Below are 25,749 nucleotides of genomic sequence, written 5' to 3'. Positions count from 1 at the left end.
ATGTGTTTTTAATGTTGTAAACCGCCCTGGGGTCTCCTCATAAAAGGCAGCATGTAAATTGAATCCAGTAAATTGAATAAATGACAATAATAATATTACAATAATACTGTGAGATGTGGAAAACTAATGTTGTTGTTTTTTAAAAAAGACAAAAACAGCTTCAAAAAGAGAAGAAAAAGCAGGAAGAGAGTGAAGAAAAGGGGGGAAGAGGAAAATGGGAAGAAGCAAGTCAGAAAGAGAAAAGGGGCATCTGATTTTCCTTCTGGTGGTTACATAAAAAAAGGTTATTTAAAGCATTCAGTCCAGAGCAACATCCATCTTCTCTGGTGCCAAATAACATTTCTTCTCAATCCAAAATCATTCATTACCTTTTCCCACAAAGTCCAAAAGCAGTTCCCAAATTATTTTTTATTAATAATAATAAAAAATCCCCCATTGTTCCGAGACTCTGGCCAACTTCTTATTTCTGTTGCCTGTAATAAATCGGCCAATTGATTGATGGACTGATTGACAGAAAACCCAGACTTGTCAACCCAGACCTTTCATTCCCCACCTTCTTTTAACTGATTTCTTATCCAGTGATCCAAAATGACGAGAAAAACGAGAGTGCAATAGACACTAATAAATATATGGTTCTTATGGCTATGAAGGCATCTAGGATTTCATTCTCCACTGCAGAGAAAGACGTGTCTCGCACCCAGACCCGAAGGCAACAGATGAGAAGGGACCCGACCTGCGGCGTGGATCCTGGCAAGAGGAAATGGCAACTCACCGGGGTCCGACGGCAGGTCTGGGGCGGCGCCCTCCAGGTCTCTGCCCCGTGGCGCCCAAGGAGAAGGGCTGGTGGAGTCTCCGCTGCTGGGGGGCGCTGGGGACGAGGAGGAGGAGGAGGCCGAGTTCGAGGAGAGGCAGCTGTCGCGCTCGCCCCCCCGCGGGGGACACTCTGCAGTCGACCAGCCCCGCCGACCCCCGGGGGCTGCGGCCTCCAGAAAGGGGTCGCTGAAGGGGGACTCGTGCCGGCCCGGGGGAGGCCCAGGGGGCGCCGGGGGCCAGGCCGAGACGGAGTGGGCCCACTCGGGGAGCTCCTGAGAGCCCGGCTGGGGGAGCCAGGGGTCCGGGGTGTCGTCGGCCGGCTGGCAGCAGCGGGGGCCGTCCTTGGGGGGGTGCTTTCCGGGGGGGCTCTGTGGGGTGCCAGGCCGGGGGCTCCAGAGGCGGGCATCCGGGGAGGGGCCGGTGGCCAGGTGAGACGGGGAGTCCAGGCCGGAGTCTTCCACGTTCTCGGGGGACGAGGAGGAGAAGGGGGAGGGGCTGGAGGCCAACAGGTAAGAGCGGGGGGCTGCGGGGGGGGGGGGAGAAGTACAATAAATAGACATTGATATCCATATAGACAGATAACGATATAGGTATCAATAAGAATAGAGATGTCAATATCAAAATCAATAGGCATTGATATTTATATATCTATAGATCTATATCGATGTTGATAGATAAACAAATATAGATAGATATAGGTAGACATAGATAGTTGTATCAATATATCAATATAAATATCAGTATAGATCTAGCTATCTATATCTCGCTACAGATCCACATCACACCTTTAAAAGACATGGCTTTCTGCTCCCCTGTCCACACTACAGTTCCCAGTCTGCTATTTGTCTACACTTTGGCCAGACTTAAAGCCCTGCGACCCCACTTTCAATAGACAGCCCCCCCCAAGAATCCTGGGAGGTGTAGTATGTTCATGGCACCGTGAGTTGCTGGGGAAAACCTTTTCCCGCTCACGGAGCCACAATTCCCAAAGTTCTCTGGGAAGAGAGGTTGGCCGTTAAACGTCCCCTTGATGCAAACTATGAGGACTAGAATCTTACTTTATTTGTAGACAAAGGCATTGTTTGCAGAAGGTCCCAGATTCATTCATCCAGGACGGTTTGGGAAAGAGAAATGGCTTCTCCAAAGAATCCTGGGAGTTATAGTTTGCTCAGGGTGCTGAGAGTTGCTAGGAGCTCAGCCCCCCCCGCAGTACCCTCTCCCAGAGTGACAATCCCCATTAAAAGGTCAATTCCTTTTCTCAGGGAACTCTGAGAACTGTAGCTCTGGGTGCAGGGGGTTTCCTTAGAACTACCAGCACTCTTCACAAACTACAGTTCCCAGGATTCTTTGGGGACGCTACAGCTGTTCAAAGAGGCATCACGGTGCTTTCATAGCATGGCATGAATGTGGCCTGAGTGACATGCAAGTCAAGCCCACTGGGCTTCCCGGGAACCGTAGTTTGATAAGGGTGCTGGGAGCCGTAGCTCTGCGAGGGTTAAACCGCGGCTGCCAGGATTCTTCAGGGGAGGAAGCCAGTTCTTTCAAGTGGCGTCACAGGGGTGCAGATATGGCCTCAGAGAGGACCTGGGGGAATCGGAAGGGGCCCTCGGGGTCATCTAGCCCACCCCCTGCAATGCAGGGGTGCTGGGGACCTTTTTCACCTGAAAACTCCTCGTTTTCGAAGGCTGACTCCAGTGGGGGGCCAAAGAGGGCGCTGGCAGGGAGAACGTCGGGCTCAGGTTTGCTGTCACAGCTGCGGAAGAAGAAAACGCTGGACTTGAGAAACTGTGATCTGAACAAGGGCAACAAAATTGGTGGAACTGGCCATCTTTCAGTGTGCCAGCACCGAACCTGTGGAACTCCCTGCCTCTTGACACAAGCTAGGCGCCTTCACTCTGTTCTATTTGGCGCCTGCTGAAGACGCTCACAAGCTTAGAAAGTTTGAGTTTGGAGTTCTGGTCCATTCTGTTGTTCCCTTTCCCTTTGTGTGCCTTTGGTTACGGCTGCAAATTTTTCAGCAGTGGTCTTGTTGTTTTCTCTCTTTTGCAAACTGCTTTCTGTAATCGAGCAGTAATAATAATAATAATAATAATAATAATACATGCTTTTAAGTGATTTTATGTCACAAACCACCCTAAGGTCTATGGGTATAGGGCGGTTTACAAATTTAATTAATTAGTCACTTTAATTGTTTTTTTGTACCTCCTACATCTGAATGGGGTACAAAAATATTTGTGGGTTTGTTTGCGTTTTTGGTGTGTGGAAGCTGCCCAGAGCGGCTGGGGCAACTGTGTCAAATGGGCAGCACTGGCCTCAAGTGGAAGGGAGTTCCGCAGATGTTTGCATGCAGACACAGCAATCAGAGTGCAGAGTGGAGTCTGCTCTCTGAAGACCCCAGAGTTACCTTGTCATACGGGTGCCGAAGAGAGGTGCTTGCGGGTTGCCAGACTTATCCCCTGTGCAGAGCAAATTGGAAATATATATTTAGAGAACCGTAGAATTGGAGGGTTTGGGGGTCCACCCCCTAGTGTCCCATCTCCCCCTTTTTCTCACCTGCGGCAGGGGCTGCGTCAGAATCCGTCTCGGCTGAGGCCGAGGCAAGTGCTTTCAGGTGCCCTGGAAAGGAATCAAGAAAACCTAAGAATCGCCAGCCAGACGCCCCCAAAGGAAGCACCCACAAGCAGGACCCGAGTGCGAGAGCAACTCTCCTGCAGTTCCCAGAAACTGGGATCCAGAAGCATGGCTGCCCTGACAGCGCAGGCAGAGCCATCCTGGATAGGAGCCCCAGCTGGCCCCCTCCTCTTCCATGCTTTGGTCCAACCCTCTTCTAAAGCCATCCAGTGGCAGGGAGTTCCGCAGCGGCAACCCTCTCTCCCAACCTCACCCAAAGAGTCCGAGACAGAACACTCACGGGAAGAATGCCTCTTCATTGTGCACTGCGGAAAGAGGGGAGAAAGGGGAGAGGTCAGGAAGGTGCTGTGGCCCCCAGCCCATGCTCATAACCATCGAGATCGGGGGCAGGCCCCTACAGCTGCCTTCCTCCCTGGGTGGTTTATTTATTCCTTTTGTAAAATTTACTCTGAGAAGGCAGGGAGGTTCAAAGCCATTTGGGGAAAGGATAAAGCAATAAGTGATCAGTCAGGAGAATGTGCAGCCATAAATCAAGATCCAAACAAAGATGTTTTTCCCCCCAGGCGTCAAGAAAAAGGGCAGGTTGGCACCTCAACGAAGGTGGAAGAGGCGTTACGCGGCAGATGGGGCTCTGGAGGGCACCACGTCGCCAAGCCCTGGTCTAGAAGAAAACCTTTGCCCTCCCAGACCCCCTCCCTCAAGCAGGCAGACTTTGTCAACCGGGCGCCCTGCACCCAGTGCTTTACACCACATCTCCCCGTCAGTCCCAGTGAGACACTTGGGAGGCACAGATAACGGCCGCCTAGGCCGCCTGGAAACCATAGTGTCCTGGGAACCATAGCGCCCAGAATTCTGGTGCAGAAATTAAAGCTAAAATCTGGATACAAGTGGAGACGGGCACCAAGGTCTTTCGGCCAGGCCTGCCGCTTCTCATTTCTCTCTCTCTCACCCCCATGCTGGGGGGCAGCATGAGGTTCCCCACGGAGGCCTTGAGCTGCTCCACGGCCGCGGCGCTGCTGGCCCGCTCCCGGGGCTGCACCGGCTTGATGCGGATGTAGAACTTGTGGGGCTCCTCATCATCATAATCCGAGTCGCTGGAGGAGCAGAAGCGGGTGGGGTGTTCGCGTGGGGAGATGGAGTCAAGGGGCCAAATGGGTGGCAACAGAATCACAGAAGAGTTGGAAGGGACCCCAAGGGTCATCCAGCCCAACCCGCTGCAATGAAGGAGTCTTTTGGCCAACATGGGGCCCTGAAGTTTTTTATTAGATTTTCATAACTTTAACCAATTAATTTCAAATTTCAAATCTGTTATACATGTCTCATAATTTGGCTTCCCACTTTCCCTTACATGCATCCCTTTTACATACTGCATAATATCACACATTTTGACTAATCATAGAATTGGTGAGCTGGAAGCCCCCCAGGGCCATCTAATCCGGCCCCCTGCAATGCAGGAATCTTTCACCCAAGTTGGGACTCAAACACGTGGCCCTGAAATTAAGAGTCTCAAGCGAATGAGCCATATTCCTCCATTTCATATACTGCCATGTTCCTCCCATTGCTCACATTTCAAATCCTGCCTGCAATTTCATTGGGTTATGGTATATATTTATTTTTTTGCAAATAATCCAAAAACGGCTTCCGCTTTTCTGTCAATTTATCGGAGCTCCGGGGTAAATTCATGTCCCCATTGATGCTTCTCTGGAACAAGAGGAACAGTCTTCCCCATTGGACTCTGGACACCCCACCTCTCCCCCTATTTCTGAAGCACCCCTCCCACTCCCCCCTTATGAGGAAGAAGGCCCTGCAGCCACATATTCCAAAGGATATCGTTCTGATTTGTTTCGGGCCGGACAGTGAAGCCTTCCTCATCCACGTCGGGGGGCTGAGGAGAGAAGAGAAGGAGCAAAAGTTTGGGGTGGGAGCTTCTCTTGGGGCAGCATCTTCCTTGGGGTTCAAATACCCCCCCAAAAAAAATAATAATGGGAGGAGAGACCAAGATGTGAAACCTCATGGATTATTTGCTTGCAAAAGATGCATCATTCTCTGATCCGTAAGACTGGAACCCAGGACCCTCTGATTCCCAGAACCAGCTGGCTGCTCTTTCTTTCTTTTTTTAAAAAAACAATTTTATTGAAGGCTTTCAACATATTGAGCTGAAACCCAAACTCGTTTATTAAAAGGTCATAAAAAGCAATAATAACAGAAGAACGAGAAAGAACCATTGTTTAACAACTATTATTATTATTATTACTCCTACCCTGCCAATCCAGCTAGGTTTCCTCAATTTGTACCCTAACTGCATTTTTTTTATATAAAAAAGGCTCTTTTCAAAATCCTTTTAAATAAACAGCAGTTACTCTTTAGGCACAGTAGCAGTTTTTAGGACCGACCTAGTAAACTGTTTAAACTGATTTTAATAAATGCTGCAATCTGCCCTGGGAATTATGGTGAAATTTGGGTAAGGAACCCAATATATATTTCTCTTTTTATTAAATAAAAATTAATACAGTCTCCACAAAATGACAACAACATAGCATTAAAGTTAGAAATAAAATAATAATTGTAAGTTTTCATTAAATTTCTTAGTCGCCCTTCTCAAAATGGCCAAGGGTGACTTACAGAGAGATAAGATAGATAAATTTACTTGTTACTTATTAATCACCTTCCACAGGTGCCCAAAGGCTTAACACCAAAAAACGGAACAGTGAATTTTGTATTTTTAAATGATGGGTAAAGAATCCAAATAAATGACAGCAATAATAATGATTAATTATAGCAAAATAGCACAGCCCAGTAAGGAATGAGCATTGCACTATTCAATTTATCCTGTGCCAATTTGCCAAATTGTTGATTTTTGTCGTTTTTGAATTTACTGGCAAGCTCTGTATTTTATATATAAAATTAAATTTCAGAAATGCTATGCTCTGTATTTCAATATGCTTTGGACACAGCTCATTGCGGGAAAGCAGCATAGAAATGAACTCAGTCAATCCATCAATCAATTCTCAGGAGCGATGGAACATTCAGTGGCAGCTTAAAAAGAAAAGAAAAAAGCAGGAAATGGAATGGAGTAGCTATGGAGAGGGACTGGCCGGCCGGCTGGCTCCTGGAATGGCCCTCAGGCTGGGGCATTAGGATAAGACAGCGACACTTTCCTGTGGGTCCTGTTGGCTAATGATAAATATTACTCACCCCTGACTCGGCATCTGGAGATTCCCTGGGCAAAAGGAGAGAGGGAGAGAGAGAGAGAGATTGAAGAGCATGCGCAGACTTGGGGAGTGAGATCGTTCTCTGTGGTTGGGGAGAAAGAGGAGCAACTCACACAGAGTCCCGCTCCCGTTCTTTGCGGCTCAGGCCAGGGATGCGGAAGGCTTTGCTGCGGGTTCGCTTGGGTCCTGCAAGAAAAGAGGAAGCCGCTCCTTGATGAAGAGTGCTGTGGAACCCAAAAGCTTGCACACTTAAAAAATCACAATCATAATAAATTGCCGCAAGCTTTCCAAAGTCCTTTATAAAAGGGTCTCTGGATGTTATCACATGCCAAAAAATCTGGCGGTTCCTCCAGGTGGTCCCACGCACCCCTTTTCCAACCCGGCTGGATCTGGGGTGCTGCCACCCCACGCTCAGACGTACTTGCCTTCCTGCGCAGGAATGATGATCAGCTCCTCAAAATCCAGCGGTCCTACGGGGAGAGGAAAGAGGGGAATAAAGGGGAGGCCAAAGGCTAAAGGCGTTTGGGTTAAGGCAAGCCAAGCCGGAGAAATGTCCTTATTTCACTTGGTTCCCGGTTGCAGGATCCGGGCGAATCCATCTGCTGCAGATTCCTGAGCTGCGGCACCTACATTGCTGGGGGCTGGACTAGATGACATTTGGGGGACCCTTCCAACTCGGCAATGCTATTATTCTCCCAGAAGTTCAACCCACCCGGCGGATGCCGCCCGGTCCCTTTGCTCTCGGCGAAGTTCCGCAGGAGCGTCTCCACTCCAATGTTCTCCATGTTCTGCTTGAATTCTTCATGGACCTGCGGTTGGGGAGGGGGGAGAGAAGACAAGGCTGAGGCCAGGATGGACCCCCCACGGACCCACCCAAGCACCCGGGGGTCCTCTGGGGGCGCCCAGCCCACTTGCCCCTGCTGGCCGACCAGCCTCTTGTGGGGGTCAGGTGGGATTACATGAGGAATTATGAACATACGGAGCAAGCCATTGTGTCCGCAATGAAAGCATGGCGTTGACTGGGCTTGGGTCATGGACAATAATTTCTGATCAAATCCCACAAGCCTCTGCATCTCTGCCCATTTTCTCTACTGTCCATTTTCTTTCTCTCTGCCTGACAGGCACGTATCAGCATTCTAAACACAGGCCAGTTGTCCACCAGGCACCTGGGCCATAAAGATAGATTCTCTGGTGTACCTTTCCTTGGTTTTGTTAATCTAAGGGCCAGGAGGAGAGTTCACAAGGAGATGATCAAGAGGCCCATCTTTCCTTGCCATCCTTCCGCTCCTGTTTGCTAAAAGCATTCCTCCTTGATTCCTATTTTATTTCCTCTGAACTACGTATGCATGCTGAAGTACGAAATAGTTTCTTTGTAGTTAACAGGATTTCTTCTGATCTAACTTTGTTCCCACATGGGGTTTTTCGAAATGCTCAGAGGAAATCTGATTGGTTCTTACGAACACTCTGTAAAAAGTTCTTTTGTGAATAAAACAACCTGGGCCGAGGGGTGGACAGTTTATTATTGACACTTCCTCCCAGAGTCTTGCTGGTCAAGCCTCGTGTGTTTTTTATTAATCAGAGTCCAATCCTTCCTTGCTTTGGGAACGCAACAGCCTCTCACCTGCCCAATCTGGACGTGGGTGTCTTCCACCGAGTGGACGTAGGAGCCAATCAAGACCTTCATCTGCTCCAGGTGCGATTCCTCCACCTCCTGCAGGCGCTGGGAGGGAGAGGGCAGAGAGGAGGCAAAGCAGCAATGAGGGATTGCGCGGGGGGGGGCTAGATGACCCTCAGGGGTCCCTTGCAACTCTACCATTCTATGAGAAAGGCTCAGGAAAGGGCCCCCGAAACCATGCAGGGGAGGCAGACAAGGAACGTGTGGGGATTTTGCGAGGCCACAGCAGGGCCTGGCCCTGACGCCTTCTGATACCTCACACATGGAGGGAACCACATAAGAACTGGACTATCTAGTCCAGCCTTCTGTTCTCCCAAGGGCCAGATCCCCCAATGCGAAGCCCACAAGCAGGATTCGAGCACAAGAGCATCCAAGTTGGCCATCCCTGCCTCCTGTGGGAGGGAGTTCCACAGTTAAACAGCCCTTCCTTTCACCCTTTCCCAAATCTTCCAGCACTCAGCTTTGTTGGATGCACACCAGTTTTCACAGTGGACCCTACTTACTTGCAAGAGAGGAGGAGCCCTCCCTGCCGGGACTGCCTTCCAGGGAATAGAAATTCACAGAAAGAATTTCTGTTTTTTTCCATAATATGAGAGAATGGGGGACAAGCTTTCTCCCCTCTGTCCATTCCATGCATGATTTCATCAACGTGGGTCTTCCTCGCCTTTAATCTAAACCGAAAAGTCCCTGTGCTTTTGGAGGTGGTTTCCTGAACCCTTTTCCAACTCTGCAATATCCTTTTTGAGCCAAGGCGACCAGAACCACACACACGGCCCTCCAATCGCGGCTGCACCCGGGATCCGTGCGACGGCATCAACAGCGCATTTCCAACCCCTTTCCAAAGATCTCCCCTGCCCCCTTTGCATCCCAAAGCCAGGCCGCCTGCGGCAAGGGGGCTGCTCCCATCCTGCAAGGACTCTGGGTGCAGAGAGAGGAGGAACAACCCACTGCAAGGATTTGCACGCGGGGAGCCCAGGAGGGGGCCAATCTTGGAGCGGATCGCCAGGGCCCATTCGCACTCCTGGCCACACTGGGAGAACCCTGGGGCACCCTCCGCCCTCCACCGTCACCCACCCAGCCCCCCGTACCACAGCGGAGTCCAGCATCTTCTGCTGAAAGTCATTACGCGCTGTGTTGTACTTCTCCACAGCCCTCCGCAGGGCCTCCACCGCCTTCCGCGACTTCAGCTCGGCCTGCGGAGACCATTATTATTATTATTATTATTATTATTATTATTATTAAAAATTGAACATCCCCTTATCCCCAAAATAATAAATAATAATAATTTTTTATTTATACCCCGCCCTTCCTGGTTCAGAAAACCAGGCTAAGGGTGGCTAACAACAAATTTAAAACACTTAATTGATGCAACAAAAAACAGCATAAAATACAGTATAAAACATGAATAACAATAAATTCAGAATTCAAAAATCAATTTAGGGAGGAAATCTATCCAATAAACATTAGATGATCCCCAGGGCTAGCTGGCTAAATTAGTCCTATTTGGGCCAGTGAGGAGACCAGGGGAGAATTAGCTGTGGGATCCCAGAGCGGGTGATCTTCATAAAAAGGGGAGGGGGAGGGCTAAGATCAGGCTAAGCTCAAATTGAAAGCCAGGCGGAATAGCTCTGTCTTACAGGTCCGGCGGAAGGAGGTTAAATCCTGCAGGGCCCTGGTCTCTTGGGACAGAGTATTCCACCAGGTCGGAGCCACCACTGAGAAGGCCCTGGCCCTGGTGGAGGATAGTCTGACTTCCTTAGGGCCCGGGACCTCTAAAGTATGGTTCTTCATGGACCTTAATGTCCTCTGCGGGGCAGACCAGGAGAGGCAGTCCCATAAGTACGAGGGTCCTAAGCCACAGGGTGGTTCACAGGATAAAATAACAATATAAAAATGCAAAATACACAATCAAAATAAAACCCCCCAAAAACCATTTGCTCAAAAAAATCTGAATTGGCTAGTGGGATTGGGGGGAGGGGTTGCTGCATTCTTTCAGGATTATCTCTGCACTTCTAATTAAATAGCTGAGATTCCTGCACGGCAGGGGGTTGGACTAGATGTCCCTTGGGTCCCTTCCAACTGATGACAATGATTCTATGGTTCTAGGACTGTCACATCCTCAGGCCTGGCAAGCAGTTTCGTGGGAGCACCTTCCTTCTCTTCCCCACCCTGTTGCATAAAAGAATAATCCACATTTGCCCCCCAAATTGGGGGATTCACAGAGGGGCATCAGGGACCTTCATCACACAGAAGAGACTGAGCTTTTCGCCCCAGCCGTCAGCAAGAGAGATCAGCACTTCCCAAACTCCCCTTTCCCACCTGCGGACCCCATGGAAATGCTGTAGCAGCTGGAATGGTCTGTGCTGTGCAATTGTTAGCCGTATTTTGGGGTGGTTTTTTAGTGTTTTCAATATGGGATTGTGGGACGCGGGTGGCGCTGTGGGTTAAACCACAGAGCCTAGGACTTGCCGAACAGAAGGTCAGCGGTTCGAATCCCCGTGACGGAGTGAGCTCCCGTTGCTCAGTCCCAGCTCCTGCCAACCTAGCAGTTCAAAAGCACGTCAAAGTGCAAGTAGATAAATAAATACCGCTCCGGCGGGAAAGTAAACGGCGTTTCCGTGCGCTGCTCTGGTTCGCCAGAAGCAGCTTAGTCATGCCGGCCACATGACCCGGAAGCTGTACACCGGCTCCCTCGGCCAATAAAGCGAGATGAGCGCCGCAACCCCAGAGTCAGTCACGACTGGACCTAATGGTCAAGGGTCCCTTTAACTTTACCTTTACCTATATGGGATTGCGGCCACGGCAGCTTCTAGGAGCCGCAGGTGGAAGCTGAGCACGGGGGGGGGGGGGACCAAGCTGGGCCAACCACCCCAGGAGGAGCAGGACTTGGCCCCCACCAGAGGTAGCACCCCTCCCCTAAAAGCCCAGCTAGACAGATAATTAGTAGAATAGTTCAAGAGATGATTAAGAAAAAGAGATGATAGCTAATCAGTAAAGTAGATAATAGACAGATGATTAATAAGATAAATGATAATTAGTAAAAAAGATGATTAATTAGATGAATGATAGATGATTAGTAGAATACATAGGTGATTAATCAGGAAGAGAGATATATGATAGTCAACTAGGTAATTAGATAAACATGATTTATTAGTAAGACAGGCAGACAGGCAGAAAGGCATCGACCAACACACAGAGAGAGGGATGAAGCGAGGATTCAGCCTCCGGACTGTAAATTGCTTCAACTGATTGTTAAAGTGTGTATCTGAAGAAGTGTGCATGCACACAAAAGCTTATACCATGGGTAGGCAAACTAAGGTCCGGGGGCCAGATCCGGCCCAATCGCCTTCTCAATCCAGCCCTCGGACGGTCCGGGAATCAGCGTGTTTTTACATGAGTAGAATGTGTGCTGTTATTTAAAATGCATCTCTGGGTTATTTGTGGGGCGTAGGAATTCGTTCATTTCTGCCCCCCCAAAAATATAGTCTGCCTCCCCCCAAGGTCTGAGGGACAGTGAACCAGCCCCCTGCTGAAAAAGTTTGCTGACCCCTGGTTATACCCAGAACAAACGTAGTTGGTCTCTAAGGTGCTATTGGACAACTTATTTTATTTTATTTTATTTTATTTTATTTTTTTATTTATTTCAGCTGCGTCAGACCAACACAGCTACCTACCTGATTTCAACATGGTATTTTAACACTGCAATCTGCCCTGGGAACTGAGCGCAAGGAAGGAGTGCCATATTTCACCCCTTCTACACACCCACACGGATGCCCTTTCGCAAGATCACTCAAATGTCTCTGCTTCAGCCACCCAGAGAGCTGAGCCGAACATCCCTCACCTCTGACGGCGACCTAGGTGTGCAGCCCCCTCCCCTGTTCACACACAATCTCCCCCCCCCCCGGTTGCCCCCCAGGGTCACCTTGTCGATCTCCTTCTGGCTGCCCCCTTCTCTCCGCAAGCGATCCAGCTCTTGGCAGCGGCTGCTGTATGTTTCCTTGGCTTTGGGGAGGTGCTGAGCGGCTCCTTGCAGGATCTGGACCGCTTCCAGGGTCCCGGCCACCTCGTCCTTGGACTGGCGATGGGACGGCCAGAGTGGGGTGGGGGATACACAGAGAATACTTTGGTGGGTTTGCGGGGGTGGGGTGGGGATCAGTATTGTGCTGAACTGGTCAGGCAGGTTTATCCACGAGACGTCAGCCGGCCCCCACATCCCCCCAACGCGGCCCCCGCTACCTTCTTGTGCGCCCGCAGCTGCTCGTCCCCATAGCGCCCAATCTCCTTGATCAAATCCTGCAGCTTCTTCACCAGCTCCGCGTGGCACAGAGCCAGCTTGTCCGAGGAGATGCGGAAGACCTCCCAGAGGGGGGCAAAAGTCCTGGGTGGGTTTGGGGGTGGGGGGCGCAGGGGAGAGAAAGGAGCCCAACCGGAAATGTTAATCAACATCTGCTTCACTTGCCTTGAGAAGAAACCACCATGCAGTTCACTGGCCCCCTTTCCACAATTTTTAGCCGTTTCTGCCCCTTGCGTATTTTGTATTGCTCTGTTCCCCCGCTCCAGGAACGGAAAACATTCTGTGAGGAGCTATAAAATACTGCAAATCAATAATAATAATAATAATAATAATAATAATAATAATAATAATAATGTGATGTTTTACTGTTTTTATATTTTGTTGGAAGCTGCCCAGAATGGCTGGGGCAATTAATTAATTAAATTCATATGCTGCCCATCTGACTGGGTTGCCTCAGCCACTCTGGGCAGCTCCCAACAAAATATTAAAAACACAGTAAAAATTAGATTTATGTACTGCTCTTCATCCTCAGATCTCAGGGGCGGTTCACAGAATAAAATACAGGGCAGAAACAAGAAAATAATTAGAAGCAAAACAGCGAAACAATACCCCCTCCCCCGGGCAGATGGGTGGGGTACAAATAATAAAACTGTTGTTGTTGTTAGTGCTTTTGGGGGGGGGGAGTGCCGGTACTCATCCCTGGGGGTCCCTCCGACTCTGCGGTTCTGTTATCTAGGGCTCACCCCAGCTGAGTGCTGTTTCCGGCCATCTTGGACATCTTGGCCATAGACTTGGCATAGGTCTCCTCTACAGCCGCCCTGCGGAGAAGAAAGGAGCAGAGGAGGGAAGAGGAAGAGGAGGAATAAGGAGGGTTCCGGAGCGGGATCTCGAAGAGCCCAAGATTGTCTGAAAAGCCCTTGTGGATCACAAGGAACCCTTTTAAAGCCACCTACATTGGCTCCTGTGGCAGGGAGTTCCACAGTTAATAACTGCATGCTGCATGAATTATCTGCCCTGAATATTCCAACATTTGTGGGGCATCTGCCAGTTTAGGTTTTTTCTACAGAGGGAGAAATCCTTTCCTCTCTCCACTTTCTCCATGCAATGCACGGCTCTGATCAACTCTCGCAACCTAGGAACGGAGCACTTCCAGGTTTTCTAGGGACAAATTTAGTGATATTTGGAAAGTATTTATCGAAACATATACACAAGGGATACAATAAGTCTATCTATCTATCTATGTTTTTTATATTTTAGTAATCCCATTTCTATTTTAATGACATTTCACTATTGCTGATATATTGTGTTTTCTTTCTTTCTTTCTTTCTTTCTTTCTTTCTTTCTTTCTTTCTTCTTCTTTATACTAATCTGTAAAAAAAAAAAATCTCTCTCTCTCTCTCTCTTTCTCTCTCTCTCTCTACCTTTATAAACTTCTACCTCTTCCTTGCTTTTTCTCTGAACCAAAAAGTCCCTCCTGGAAGAATTGCTCCAACCATCCCTTGACCATTTATGGCTATTTTCATCTTGACCGCCTCCCAAAAAAGGAACAGGATCGAGTTCTTATAATTTCACTCCTCTGGGGAAACAGAGAACAGGTGGGATTACCTGACATAGCACTGGAGAGCAAAAAATGAAGGGCCTGGTGGGGATTTTTGGCATGCAATTGAAGGAAGATGCTTGATGCTGCTTAAAAGGAGAGAGAAACACAGCCCAGGCCAGATTCTGCACTTAGAAGCTACCCACATATAAACATACCTGGCCATTGATTTGGGTGATTCCAGCTGGGACCTGGGATCAAGAGAGGTGCAGCTCTGCCCCCCAGTGGTTACTGGAGGAGACGCAAAGCCATTTCCTTCCCTCCTGCAAACATACTTTTGCAGATTTAGAAACCCCATCCATGCCAGATTAGGAACAGAGGCTTCTCAAACACAGATTTGGGGTGCTGGTCGGTTAAAAAAAGAGCAACACCTGAGATTTTCCTTGCTTTGCAAGATTTCTCCCCCTTAAAAGAAATTGCATGGGAAGAAGGAATGAACAAGCACCTGGCATGAATTCTGCAAAGGTTTCTTTGCTTCTGTTGAATCAACACAAGGAAACTTTTATAAATCCGCAACTAGGCTTGATAATCCAAGAACACTAGTATTCTTTTCTTGGGCTTATTTTAACCCCTGTGCAACTGGGACAGCTCAGCATGCCCCAGTTCTGGGCACCACAGTTCAAGAAGGACACTGACAAACTGGAATGTGTCCAGAGGAGGGCAACCAAAATGGTCAAAGGCCTGGAAACGATGCCTTATGAGGAACGGCTAAGGGAGCTGGGCATGTTTAGCCTGGAGAAGAGGAGGTTAAGGGGTGATATGATAGCCATGTTCAAATATATAAAAGGATGTCACATAGAGGAGGGAGAAAGGTTGTTTTCTGCTGCTCCAGAGAAGCGGACACGGAGCAATGGTTCCAAACTACAAGAAAGAAGATTCCACCTAAACATTAGGAAGAACTTCCTGACAGTAAGAGCTGTTTGACAGTGGAATTTGCTGCCAAGGAGTGTGGTGGAGTCTCCTTCTTTGGAGGTCTTTAAGCAGAGGCTTGACAACCATATGTCAGGAGTGCTCTGATGGTGTTTCCTGCTTGGCAGGGGGTTGGACTCGATGGCCCTTGTGGTCTCTTCCAACTCTAGGATTCTATGATTCTATGACTACTCTAAATTTTAGGGTCATGGGTTCGAGCCCCACATTGGGCAAAAAATCCCTGCATATCGGGGGGTTGGACTAGATGACCCTTGTGGTCCCTTCCAACTCTAGGATTCCATTATTTGCTTGCTCTGTGCTGGATCCAAAGCTTCGACAAACAGAGAAGCGAGATCTGCTGGGGTGCTGATGCTGGGAGCTTTAATCTGTCCCGGGTGCTTTAGTTGTGATTCCTGCATTGCAGAGGGTTGGACTAGATGACCCTCAGGGGAACCTTCCAACACTACGATTTTATGAGCCCCTCCATCCTATGCTCAGGCTCTTATCTATGTGCCCATTCTACAATTCTGTTCTTCACATTTTATTTCCCAGCTGTTTTGTATACATCACAAAATGAAATTATTTCATTATTATTTACTCAACTGTTATACCGCCCTTTATCAAAAGATCCCAGGGCACTGTGTCTCCTTGCAAGAAGGGCAGGGATCTCTGTTGCAGCAGAAAAATAAAGATCTGCCTTGCTTTGACTGGATCCCTGCCTCCAGCCACTCTTCTCCAGCCAATAACAGACTTAGGGAGTTTGGCTGCAAAATCCAATCACAACAATAAAAAATCTTATGAAATGAAACGTCTTTGCCAAAAGGAAACAAAAAACCTCAGGCAAGCTATGGGCGAGTTATGGAGAAGAGGTCTTGCAAAGAGATCTCCTTCAGGCCGGCAGCTCAGCTCTTGCAAAATTGACCCCCAATTGCAGTGTCAGGGAGATTTGCAAACCAGGGCTCTGTGAGCAAACTGGCAGTAGGAAATTGGTGCTTTGATAAGTGGGTGATGGTTTGCAGACTGGGGAGGGGCGAAAGGAGGAAGTGGACGGAGCTCTGCCCCCCCCCCCGGCCGTCAGTACCTCTCCCGCACGAAGTCCGCCAGCTCCTTTGCCGAGATCTGCCCATGCTTCATGTTGTGATAGAGGATGTCAAAGCCATGGTTCTTCTCGCCCTGCGGTGAAAAGCAAGAAGGCAAAAATGAGGCGTGGCTCTAGAATAACGGGGGCTGCCCCGCCAGGAACCAACATTTCAGGGACCCAAAATACGACTTTGGAGCTGTCTCCCCCCCCCCCCATGGCAACTGCAGCCTTGGTTGGAGGAGCCATTTGGCACCTGGCTTATATATCTGAGTTTCTCACGCTGAAACCAGGCGGATTAAATCTGTGGCTTTTAAAGCTGTGCATTGCAAAGTTACTGTTTTGCTTGTTATTCTGCGATGCATTTTGGTAGCATACCATCCAGCAAAGGGCAGCGCAGAAACGTAATTCATAAATGCTCTGTATTTCCCAACTCCCATTGGTGCAGCCACACCCAGAGGGACGCATCCCTGCACCTGCCGCACAGGTAATGCCAACAAGCAGTTTTTGTCCTTTCTTGGGTAAGAAGCCTCTGCACAGACAGCTGCCCCATTGCCATCCAATGACGTCTGCTGCATGCGCATTTTGAAACAGGATAGGGCCCTTTTTATCCTGAAGCCATGTGGTGAGATGGGGTTGAGCCCAGTTTTGAGTTGGCTTGTGAGGGAGCAGCAGCAGCAGCCCAAAAAAGCTCATGTGACTTATTAAATCTGTGTGCCACCCTTCACTGGAAGAGCTCAGGGTGGTGCATATTCTGGGCTGAAACCGCAGAAGCATAACGTCCAGGTCAAGGATGTTGACCAGCTGGAATGTGCGCAGAGTTGAGATATCTGCATGGCAGGGGGCTGGACTGGATGACCCTCAGGGTCCCCCACAGCCCTATGACTCTATGATATAGTATATGGAGAGAGAGAGAGCTCCCCCAAATCTACCCTCCCTCTCCTTTTAATGCTCAGCTTCCCAACCAGCCTTCTCTCCCCCCCCCTGCTCTGTGCGTGGAGCCTGGGTCTCTGGGGGTGGACTTCTGCTCCCCCACGTCCCTTGTCAATCACAACCCCTGCCCAACCGCCCCCTGCAGAGCAAATCTCCCTCCTTGGCATTCCTCCTGGGGAGATGGCAAGGTGTGTGTGTCCGCGGTCGCTAGGCAACCCGCCTCCCTGCAGAGGCGGCTTTGGCGTTGATGGCTGAGTGACAAAACAGGTCCTGTGCATTCTTTTTCTGCATCCTTCCATGCCTTTCTGAGCCCTGCAAGGTGGTTGCAAGGCCACGCCCTGTGGCAGGGAGTTCCGGAGGGCACAGAAAGAGAGAAGGCGGGTCGGAAGCCTTCCCAGGATGCGAGCAGGACCACTGCTCCATCGCAACGCGGTGTTGTCTGCGCTGAGCAGTTTAGACTCAGGGGGACAGCCCCAGCAGACTTTCCCCTTTAAAAATAAAGCAAGATCCTAGTCCTCATCATTCTGAACAAACACTTGGCTTAAAGAGAAGAATCAGAAGCTGCCTCAGAACCAGCCAGACCTCTGGGTCCGTTCAGCACAGCAATGCGGACCTTGACCAGCAGCAGCAGGTTGTCAGCATCAGTCATGGCTGATTTAGTTGAGATACCAGGGGGTTGGACTAGATGACCCTTGGGAGTCCCCCAGCTATATCATTCTATGACCCACAGTGGAGATGCTGTTGAGGATTGAACCTGGGACCTTCAAAGCAGCTGAGCTGCCATCCAGCCCCTTGAAAAACAGAGTGAGTCTCCAGGGCGGAGAAGAGACTGTTGAAACAGGGAAAGTTTATAGTCCTCATGAATCTGAACAAAGGACTGCAGAGCTGCCGCCAGTCAGTGTAGTCACTACTGGCCTTCCTATTTCAAATCCGCCCTTTTATTCAGGCACTTTGGCTTTCCTTCTTAAGGGGAGGGGTGCGACTCAGTGGTTTTGCACAGACGTTGCTGAGTCCAGCAGCTTAGATAATCCGAGCCTTGCTTTCGTTTTGTTCAATCTAAGAGAGGCAATGTTGCGTAGTGGTTAGAGTGCCGGACTATCACCTGGGAAAGGCCAGGGTTCAAATAACCCCCGCCCGGCTGCAAAGCCTCTCCCAGCCTCCCCAACCTCGCAGGGTCGTCGTGGGGCTCCACCAGGACCTGGGAGAAGCCAGGGTTTGGCTTGCTGGGGGAGGGGGGCTGGCCCTGCCCCCCTCAGCCGGACCCACCTTGTGGGGCTGGAAGGGACCCCAGGGGTCATCCAGCCCAACCCCCTGCCATCTTCTGAGGAGGGAGGAGGGAGAGAGGGACACTTCTGCCCCCTGGGGCTCACTGGGGAGGAGAAAGGGGGGGGCAGAAGGAGAGATTTACTGCCTGTTCCTCCGGCTGTTTTGGAATCTCCCAGCTGCATCCGCAGACAATGGCGCCTGCCACCCCCCCCCCGGTGGCACCACCCTGACGCCCGCTCTGTTTACTTGCGGCTGGCACTGGGTGTCCCGGGAGTCACAGAGAGGAGCTGTTGTTTTGTTTTGTTTTGCGCACGTTGCTTGGAGGGCCTTTGACCCACAACACGCCTGAACTCAGACCCGGAGCTTTTGAGTCAGCAGGTGGCTTCACGCAGGACGCAGATCCCGCTAAGCAGCAAGCCGAGCACCCCAGCCCAGTATCCTGCTGCTGACCGGGGACAGGCGCAGGGGAGCTTTTGAGAGGAACAGAAGCTGCTTTGTTGGACTTACTTTTCCCCTGTATTTTATGGACTGCCCTGAGATCTTAGGATGAAGAGCAGTATATAAAATGAATTAAATAAAATTAAAGAAATAAAAGAACCTCCTTTCTTTTCCTGATGCTTAGTCAAAATCTCCTTTCTTGTAAGTTGAAGCCACAGGTTCCAATCCTCCCCTCCAGAGCAGGAGAAAACAAGCTTTCTCCCTCTTCCATGTGGCAGCCCTTCAGATATCTGAAAATGGCTCTCAGTCTCATAGAATCATAGAATCATAGAGTTGGAAGAGACCACAAGGGCCATCGAGTCCAACCCCCTGCCAAGCAGGAAACACCATCAGAGCACTCCTGACATATGGTTGTCAAGCCTCTGCTTAAAGACCTCCAAAGAAGGAGACCCCACCACACTCCTTGGCAGCAAATTCCACTGTCAAACAGCTCTTTTTTTTTTTTTTTTTTTTTTAAATAATTTTTATTAATTTTACAACATAGAAAAAAAACAAAACAAACATAATGCGACTTCCCCAAACCTCCCCTTCACTGCATCCAAATTTCAAAATTTTTAGCAATTCTTCATCCCATTTTTATATTTAATTCTCTTTAAAAAGAGTTTCCGCTTTATAAATTTCGATTTATAGCTGTAATTCTTAGTGTCCAATCCCCTGACATCTTAACATTCCGAAATTTTACAACAATTTTTAAGATAGATTTTAAATTTTTTCCAGTCCTCCTCCACTGTCTCTTTCTTCTGGTCACGGATTCTGCCGGTCATCTCTGCCAGTCCCATAAATTCAGTCACCTTGGTCTGCCATTCTTCCAGAGTAGGTAATTCTTTAGTCTTCCAATACTTCGCCAAAAGGATTCTTGCTGCTGTTGTTGCGTACATAAAAAAGGTCCTATCTTTCTTTGGTACCAATTGGCCGACCATGCCCAAGAGAAAAGCCTCCGGTTTCTTTACAAATGTCCACTTAAGGATTTTCTTAATTTCATTATAGATCATTTCCCAGTAGGCCTTAATCTTTGGGCAGGTCCACCAAAGGTGATAAAAAGTTCCTTCACATTCATTACACTTCCAGCAATTGTTATTGGGCAAATGATATATCTTTGCAAGCTTGACTGGGGTCATGTACCACCTATAGATCATTTTCATTATGTTCTCTTTCAGGGCACTACATGCCGTAAATTTAATACCTGTGGTCCATAACTGCTCCCAGTCAGCAAACATAATATCATGACCAATATCTTGTGCCCACTTAATCATGGCTGATTTAACCGTTTCATCTTGTGTGTTCCATTTTAGCAGCAGATTATACATTCTAGACAAATTCTTAGTATTGGGTTCTAGCAATTCTGTTTCTAACTTTGACCTCTCCTTCTGAAATCCTAGTTTTCTGTCCTGCTTAAAAGTTTCATTAATCTGGTAATAATGTAACCAGTCTCGGACTTTAGGTTTCAATTTCTCAAAACTCTGTAATTTCAACTTTTCACCATCATATTCTATAATTTCACAATATTTTGGCCAGTCTGTATCCATGTTCAATCTTTTTACCGCCTTAGCTTCCATTGGTGACAGCCACCTGGGAGTTTTACTTTCAAACAAATCTTTATATCGATTCCATACATTATACAATGCTTTCCTAATAATATGATTTTTAAAATTTCTGTGTACCTTTACCTTGTCATACCATAAATATGCATGCCAACCAAAGCTATTATCATAACCTTCCAAGTCCAGAATATCTGTATTCTCAAGAAGTAGCCATGGTTTCAGCCAGCAAAAAGCTGCTGCTTCATAATAAAGTTTTAAGTCCGGCAGGGCAAAGCCCCCTCTATCCTTTGCATCAGTCAAAATCTTGAATTTAATTCTGGGTTTTTTGCCCTGCCAGACAAATTTAGATATATCTTTCTGCCACTTCTTGAAACAGTCCATCTTATCTAAAATTTGCAATGTCTGGAACAAAAACAACAATCTCGGCAATACATTCATCTTGATTACAGCAATTCGGCCTAACAAGGAAAGTCTCAATCTTGACCATATATCGAAATCTTTCTTCACTTCAGCCCAGCATTTCTCATAATTATCTTTAAATAGATTCACATTCTTAGATGTTAAATTCACCCCCAGATATTTTACCTTTTTAGTAATTTCCAAACCCGTTTCTCTTTGAAAACTATCTTTTTCCCCCACCGTGAGATTTTTTTCCAACACCTTTGTCTTGTGTTTATTCAATTTAAAACCTGCTACCTGACCAAATATTTCAATAAGTTCCAAAACTCTTTTTGTGCTAGTTTCTGGCTGTTGTAGTGTCAAGACTAGGTCATCTGCAAATGCTCTTAGCTTATAATGTTTAGTTCCGACCTGTATACCTTTAACCAGCTGGTCTCTTCTAATCATGTTAAGGAAAACCTCCAGTACCGATATAAACAATAGAGGGGAAATTGGGCATCCCTGTCGTGTCCCTTTCTCTATTGGAATTTCATCCATAACCATACCATTTACAATAAGTTTGGCCTTTTGCTCAGAATAAATTGCACTTATACCATTTTCAAAGTTCTTGCCTACCCCCATTCCTTGGAGATTCCTCTTCATAAAACTCCAACAAATATTGTCAAAGGCTTTCTCTGCATCCACAAAAATCAAAACAGCTTTTCTATTTATGTCAGTTTCCAAAAGTTCTAGAATATCTATAATATTCCTCACATTGTCTGACAAATGTCTGCCTGGTAGAAAGCCTGTTTGGTCCCTGTGAATCTCCTCTAACAGCACTTTTTTGAATCTTTTTGCTAGAATGTCTGCAAAAATTTTATAATCCACGTTCAAAAGTGATATAGGGCGGTAATTCTTGACTTGATGTTTCTCAGTTTCTGTCTTTGGTATAAGTGAGATGAATGCTTCCTTCCACGATTCGGGAGCCTTTTTCCCCTCCAAAATTTGGTTGCAGACTTCTTTCAATGGTTGTATTAACCAATCCTTCAATACTTTATAATATCTCGCAGTTAGTCCATCTGGTCCTGGTGATTTTCCCAGCTTCATATCCTGGATGGCACTCTCTATTTCTTGGTCTGTAATTTTCTCGTTTAAACTCCTTCTGTTGTTTTCAGAGATTTTTGATAGTCCGTATTTTCCAATAAATTCTTCTATCTCCTGTTCATTTTTTGGCCCTTGTTTGTATAATTTCTTAAAGAAACTTTGAAAACAATTACTTATCTCATTTGGTTTATTAATAGACTTCCCATCTACTTCGAGTGATGTCACTGTGTTCAATTTTTGTCTCTTTTTCAGTTGCCAAGACAGTAGCTTCCCACATTTATCTGCAGATTCAAAAGTCTTTTGTCTCATTTGTTTAATTTTCCATTCTATTTCCTGGTTCGTCAATTCCATATATTGTGTTTGATAGAATTTTATTTCTCTTAATATCTCCTGGGATTTAGGCTTAGATCTCAATTTCTTCTCCCCTTCTTTTATTAGATTCCAAATTTTCTCTTTCTTCTCATTCTGCTTTTTCCTCTTTATTGAATTCTGTTGTATTAGGAAGCCACGCATCACGGCTTTACTTGCGTCCCAAATGATTCTTTTTTCTGTGTCTGATCTCAAATTGATCTCGAAGTAGTCTTTAAGTGTTTCTTGGGCCTTTTTGCAAATTTCCCCATCTCCAAAGAGAGTGTCATTCATTCTCCATCTAAAGGTTCCAGCTGTTGTCAGTTTCATTTCCATCTTGACAGCATTATGGTCAGAGCAGGTCTTTGGGCAGATTTCTGTTTTTTTAACCTTTGATGCCAGATTACTAGAAATCCATATTTGATCAATTCTAGTCCATGTCATTTTTGCTTCAGAGAAGAAAGTCCCCTCCCTTTCCAGAGGGTTCCTAGTTCTCCAAATATCGATCAGATCCATAGTGTCAGTCAGGTCAAAAAAAGTCTTTGGTAGTCTTCCGTCATTAGATATTGTTTGTCTTTGGGCCTTATCCATGTTTGTAGAGACGACTCCATTCATGTCACCCATCATTATAATTTTAAAGTCCAAAAAGTCCATTAAAGTCTCATGCAACTTCTTAAAGAATTCAGCCTTCCCCTCATTTGGTGCATAAACTCCGACAATCAATATTTTTTCTCCATAAATTTGGATTTCCACTGCCAGGTATCTTCCTTGGTCATCCTTAAAGATCAATTTTGGTTCAAATTTTTCCTTGACATAAATCACAACTCCTCTTTTCTTGACTCTATCTGATGATATAAATTCTTGTCCTAATCTCTTGTTTGTTAAAAGTTTTCTATGTATCCTGGCAATGTGAGTTTCTTGTAAACAGATTACGTCTAGATGTTCCTTCTTTAGTAAATGAAATACTTGGCCCCTTTTTCGAGGGTGGTTCAAACCATTGCAGTTCCAGCTGAAGAGTTGCAGAGACATTTTGGTTACTGGGTAGACCTTCCACCGACTGCACCAAGTTGTTGTTCCTCCTCGGTCGGTGCTCGGTTCAGTCCAAATGATAGATTTGAGATGTCCGGTACTTCCTCCTCGCTGACAGTTCCTTTCTGAAGATCCTCTTGATTTCTTTCCAAAAAGATCTCTTTATCCTGGTTTGTTTTTATTTTAATTTTCTTCCCTTTGTAGCTAAAGGACAGCCCTTGTGGAAATTCCCACCTGAATGGGATGTTATTCTTCTTAAGTAGATCAACTAGTTCTTTAAATTGAGATCTAACCTCCAAAAAGTATTTAGGAATATCCTTGAAGATTTGAATCTGAGAATTTTTAATGACCAAGGCCTTCTGGAAATGTAGGTTCAATATTTTGTCTCTTTGTTCCTTTGATCCTAAGGTAATTAAACAATCTCTTGGCTTCTTCCCTTGCTTCCTGCCAATCCGAAAGGCTGAGGTTATCATAAATTCATCTTCCTCTCCATCTAGCTCATCATTCCAGAAGTCTTGAAATTTGTCTGTAAGGAATTCCCCGAGCTTGTCCTCTTCCTCTTCTGGAACCAGTCTTAATTTCAGATTCTTACTTTTCCTTTCCAGTTCTAATAGGGCTAATGCTGAATCATGTTCGTGTACTTTTTTTACAATAGGCGCAAACTTTCCTTTGGTTTCTTCAGCAGTGGACCTAGCACTCTCAGCTATTTTCCTTGTTTCCGTAGATTCTTGAACCAAACGGTTTATAGAATCTGTATTAGATGAAATTGTTGTTGTATTCAGGTCTAGTCTTGTTGTCAACTCCGTCAATTTCTTTGAATTCTCTGTAGACTGTTTAGTGAGTTCTGCAGATTGCTTAGTAAGTACTTCTAATGACTGATTTATTTTAAGCAGGGCCTGTGTCATTGACTCCATTGATGCTGCTGTTATTTTTTCTTGTGCAGCTGCTGCTCCTGATAAGGAGCCTCTTTTTTGAGCTTGTTTTTGAGCCTGCTTTGTTTTACTTCTTGTTGAAATCTCTTCTGGCGGGTTGCTCATAACTCAAGGTCATTCACACAGGAAAGTTGCAAGTGGAAAATCCCACTGGATACTCCGTAATGTAGCTAAAGCCCTCTAGAGGAGGAAATTGTAACCATCCAAAGGCACCCAGAACAAAGAAACAGAAAGTCCAAAGGCAAAAGTCCCATTAAAAGTCTTTAGTTTGTAGCACTTTACTGTTAAAATTGTAATCCACCAAAGTCCCGAGTATGTTTCAAAATAAGTCTTATTTTGTAGCCGCTGTCCTTTGACAGCTCACTTGACAGTTCCTTTTTTCAGGCGATCGCTGCTCCGGCAGCCTGACCAGAAGTGTCAGCAGCAGAGGTTTTTTATTCCTTATCCCTTTCTTTTGCAGGTTAAATTAATTCTGTTTCCTCCCCCCCTTCTCCTGCACTACAGGGGGGAGATCCTTTCGATGTCTGGTTTAATAAGAGTTAAGAGGAAAGTCCGTTTAATCACAGCTCAGTCTTTCATTGCTCCGTTAATCATGCAGATCCGGGAGGCTGACTTCCTTAATTTTTGCCTTCCCGTTTTCAGCCAAATCTTCTAGATTTTTAAGTCCCGTTTTTAATTTTGCGTTCTTACTCACGGGTATTGTTGTTGCCAATCTTTAGTTTCAGAAAGGAATCGGCGCTCTCCGTTAATGGCGACGCGGCTTCACTCCGTAAGCTGGGTAGCGATCCTCAGCACCGCGCTCACCCCGATGCCGCTCCGGAGCCTTTAAAAAGGCTCTTTCACGATGCCGGGGGGGCGCAAAGGTGCCCACCGAATCTCCTTGCTCACAGGCTTCAGCGCCTGTGATTTTAGGGGTCCCCCGCTTGCCGTAGCGGGTAAGACCCGAACTTACGGAGCAGTCCTGCCTCGGAGCTCGAGGCTAGGACCGCCATCAAACGCTGGCGCCGACCGGAAGTCTGTCAAACAGCTCTTACTCTCCTCTTTTCCAGGCTGAACATCCCCAGCACCTTCAACCGTTCCTCATCTGGCTTGGTTTCCAGACCCTGGGTCATCCTCCACTGCCCCTCTTGCTGCTCCTGTGAGTCTTTGGGAAGATCGCTCCCCCATCAGGCCCAAGGAGAGGGTCCTACACACACACATACTCTCAGCAGCAAGTGGCAAAAATGGTTTCAAATGTTTTAAGTGTTCTTAATCTGCTGCACCTCGAATGGTTGTTGTTGTTGTTTTTAAATATTATATTATTTTATTATTTTATTTATGTTTGGGGTGGGACAATGTTTAGCCATGGTCAGATCACTTCCTGGTGCAACTGGACTTCTCCGCGACCCTTCCCCCCTGCAGGGAGGTGGGACCAATTCGGATGGTCCGCCCCCACTGCTTAACGGATCCAATTGGCTTCCAGAGAGTGGTAGGGGATGTTTTATCCCATGTTGATGGCCTGGTGGCCCATA

The 25,749-nt window shown here is 47.1% G+C and overlaps 1 protein-coding gene across 3 annotated transcripts in view; it reads right to left on the bottom strand.

The window, feature by feature from the left end:
- The window catches only part of FCHO1 (FCH and mu domain containing endocytic adaptor 1), a 48,415-nt gene that overhangs the window by 14,081 nt on the left and 8,585 nt on the right, over positions 1–25,749 (bottom strand). For all 3 annotated transcript variants that reach the window (XM_081846547.1, XM_081846546.1, XM_081846548.1), the window contains 17 exons: positions 16,213–16,304; positions 13,369–13,443; positions 12,568–12,709; positions 12,254–12,406; positions 9,420–9,524; positions 8,278–8,376; positions 7,369–7,465; positions 7,082–7,126; positions 6,770–6,842; positions 6,640–6,664; positions 5,275–5,329; positions 4,394–4,569; positions 3,725–3,749; positions 3,367–3,429; positions 3,218–3,269; positions 2,475–2,566; positions 773–1,336 (listed from right to left, as the gene is read on the bottom strand). In XM_081846547.1, coding sequence (XP_081702673.1) covers positions 773–1,336; positions 2,475–2,566; positions 3,218–3,269; positions 3,367–3,429; positions 3,725–3,749; positions 4,394–4,569; positions 5,275–5,329; positions 6,640–6,664; positions 6,770–6,842; positions 7,082–7,126; positions 7,369–7,465; positions 8,278–8,376; positions 9,420–9,524; positions 12,254–12,406; positions 12,568–12,709; positions 13,369–13,443; positions 16,213–16,304 — 1,933 coding nt within the window. The remainder of the gene's footprint in view (positions 1–772; positions 1,337–2,474; positions 2,567–3,217; positions 3,270–3,366; positions 3,430–3,724; positions 3,750–4,393; positions 4,570–5,274; positions 5,330–6,639; positions 6,665–6,769; positions 6,843–7,081; positions 7,127–7,368; positions 7,466–8,277; positions 8,377–9,419; positions 9,525–12,253; positions 12,407–12,567; positions 12,710–13,368; positions 13,444–16,212; positions 16,305–25,749) is intronic.

This window comes from Podarcis erhardii (assembly GCF_964252035.2).
Source record: "Podarcis erhardii genome assembly, chromosome: 18".
NCBI lineage: Eukaryota > Metazoa > Chordata > Lepidosauria > Squamata > Lacertidae > Podarcis > Podarcis erhardii.
Note: the sequence above shows the minus strand (reverse complement) of the source record. Positions and strands in the feature narration are given on the sequence as shown.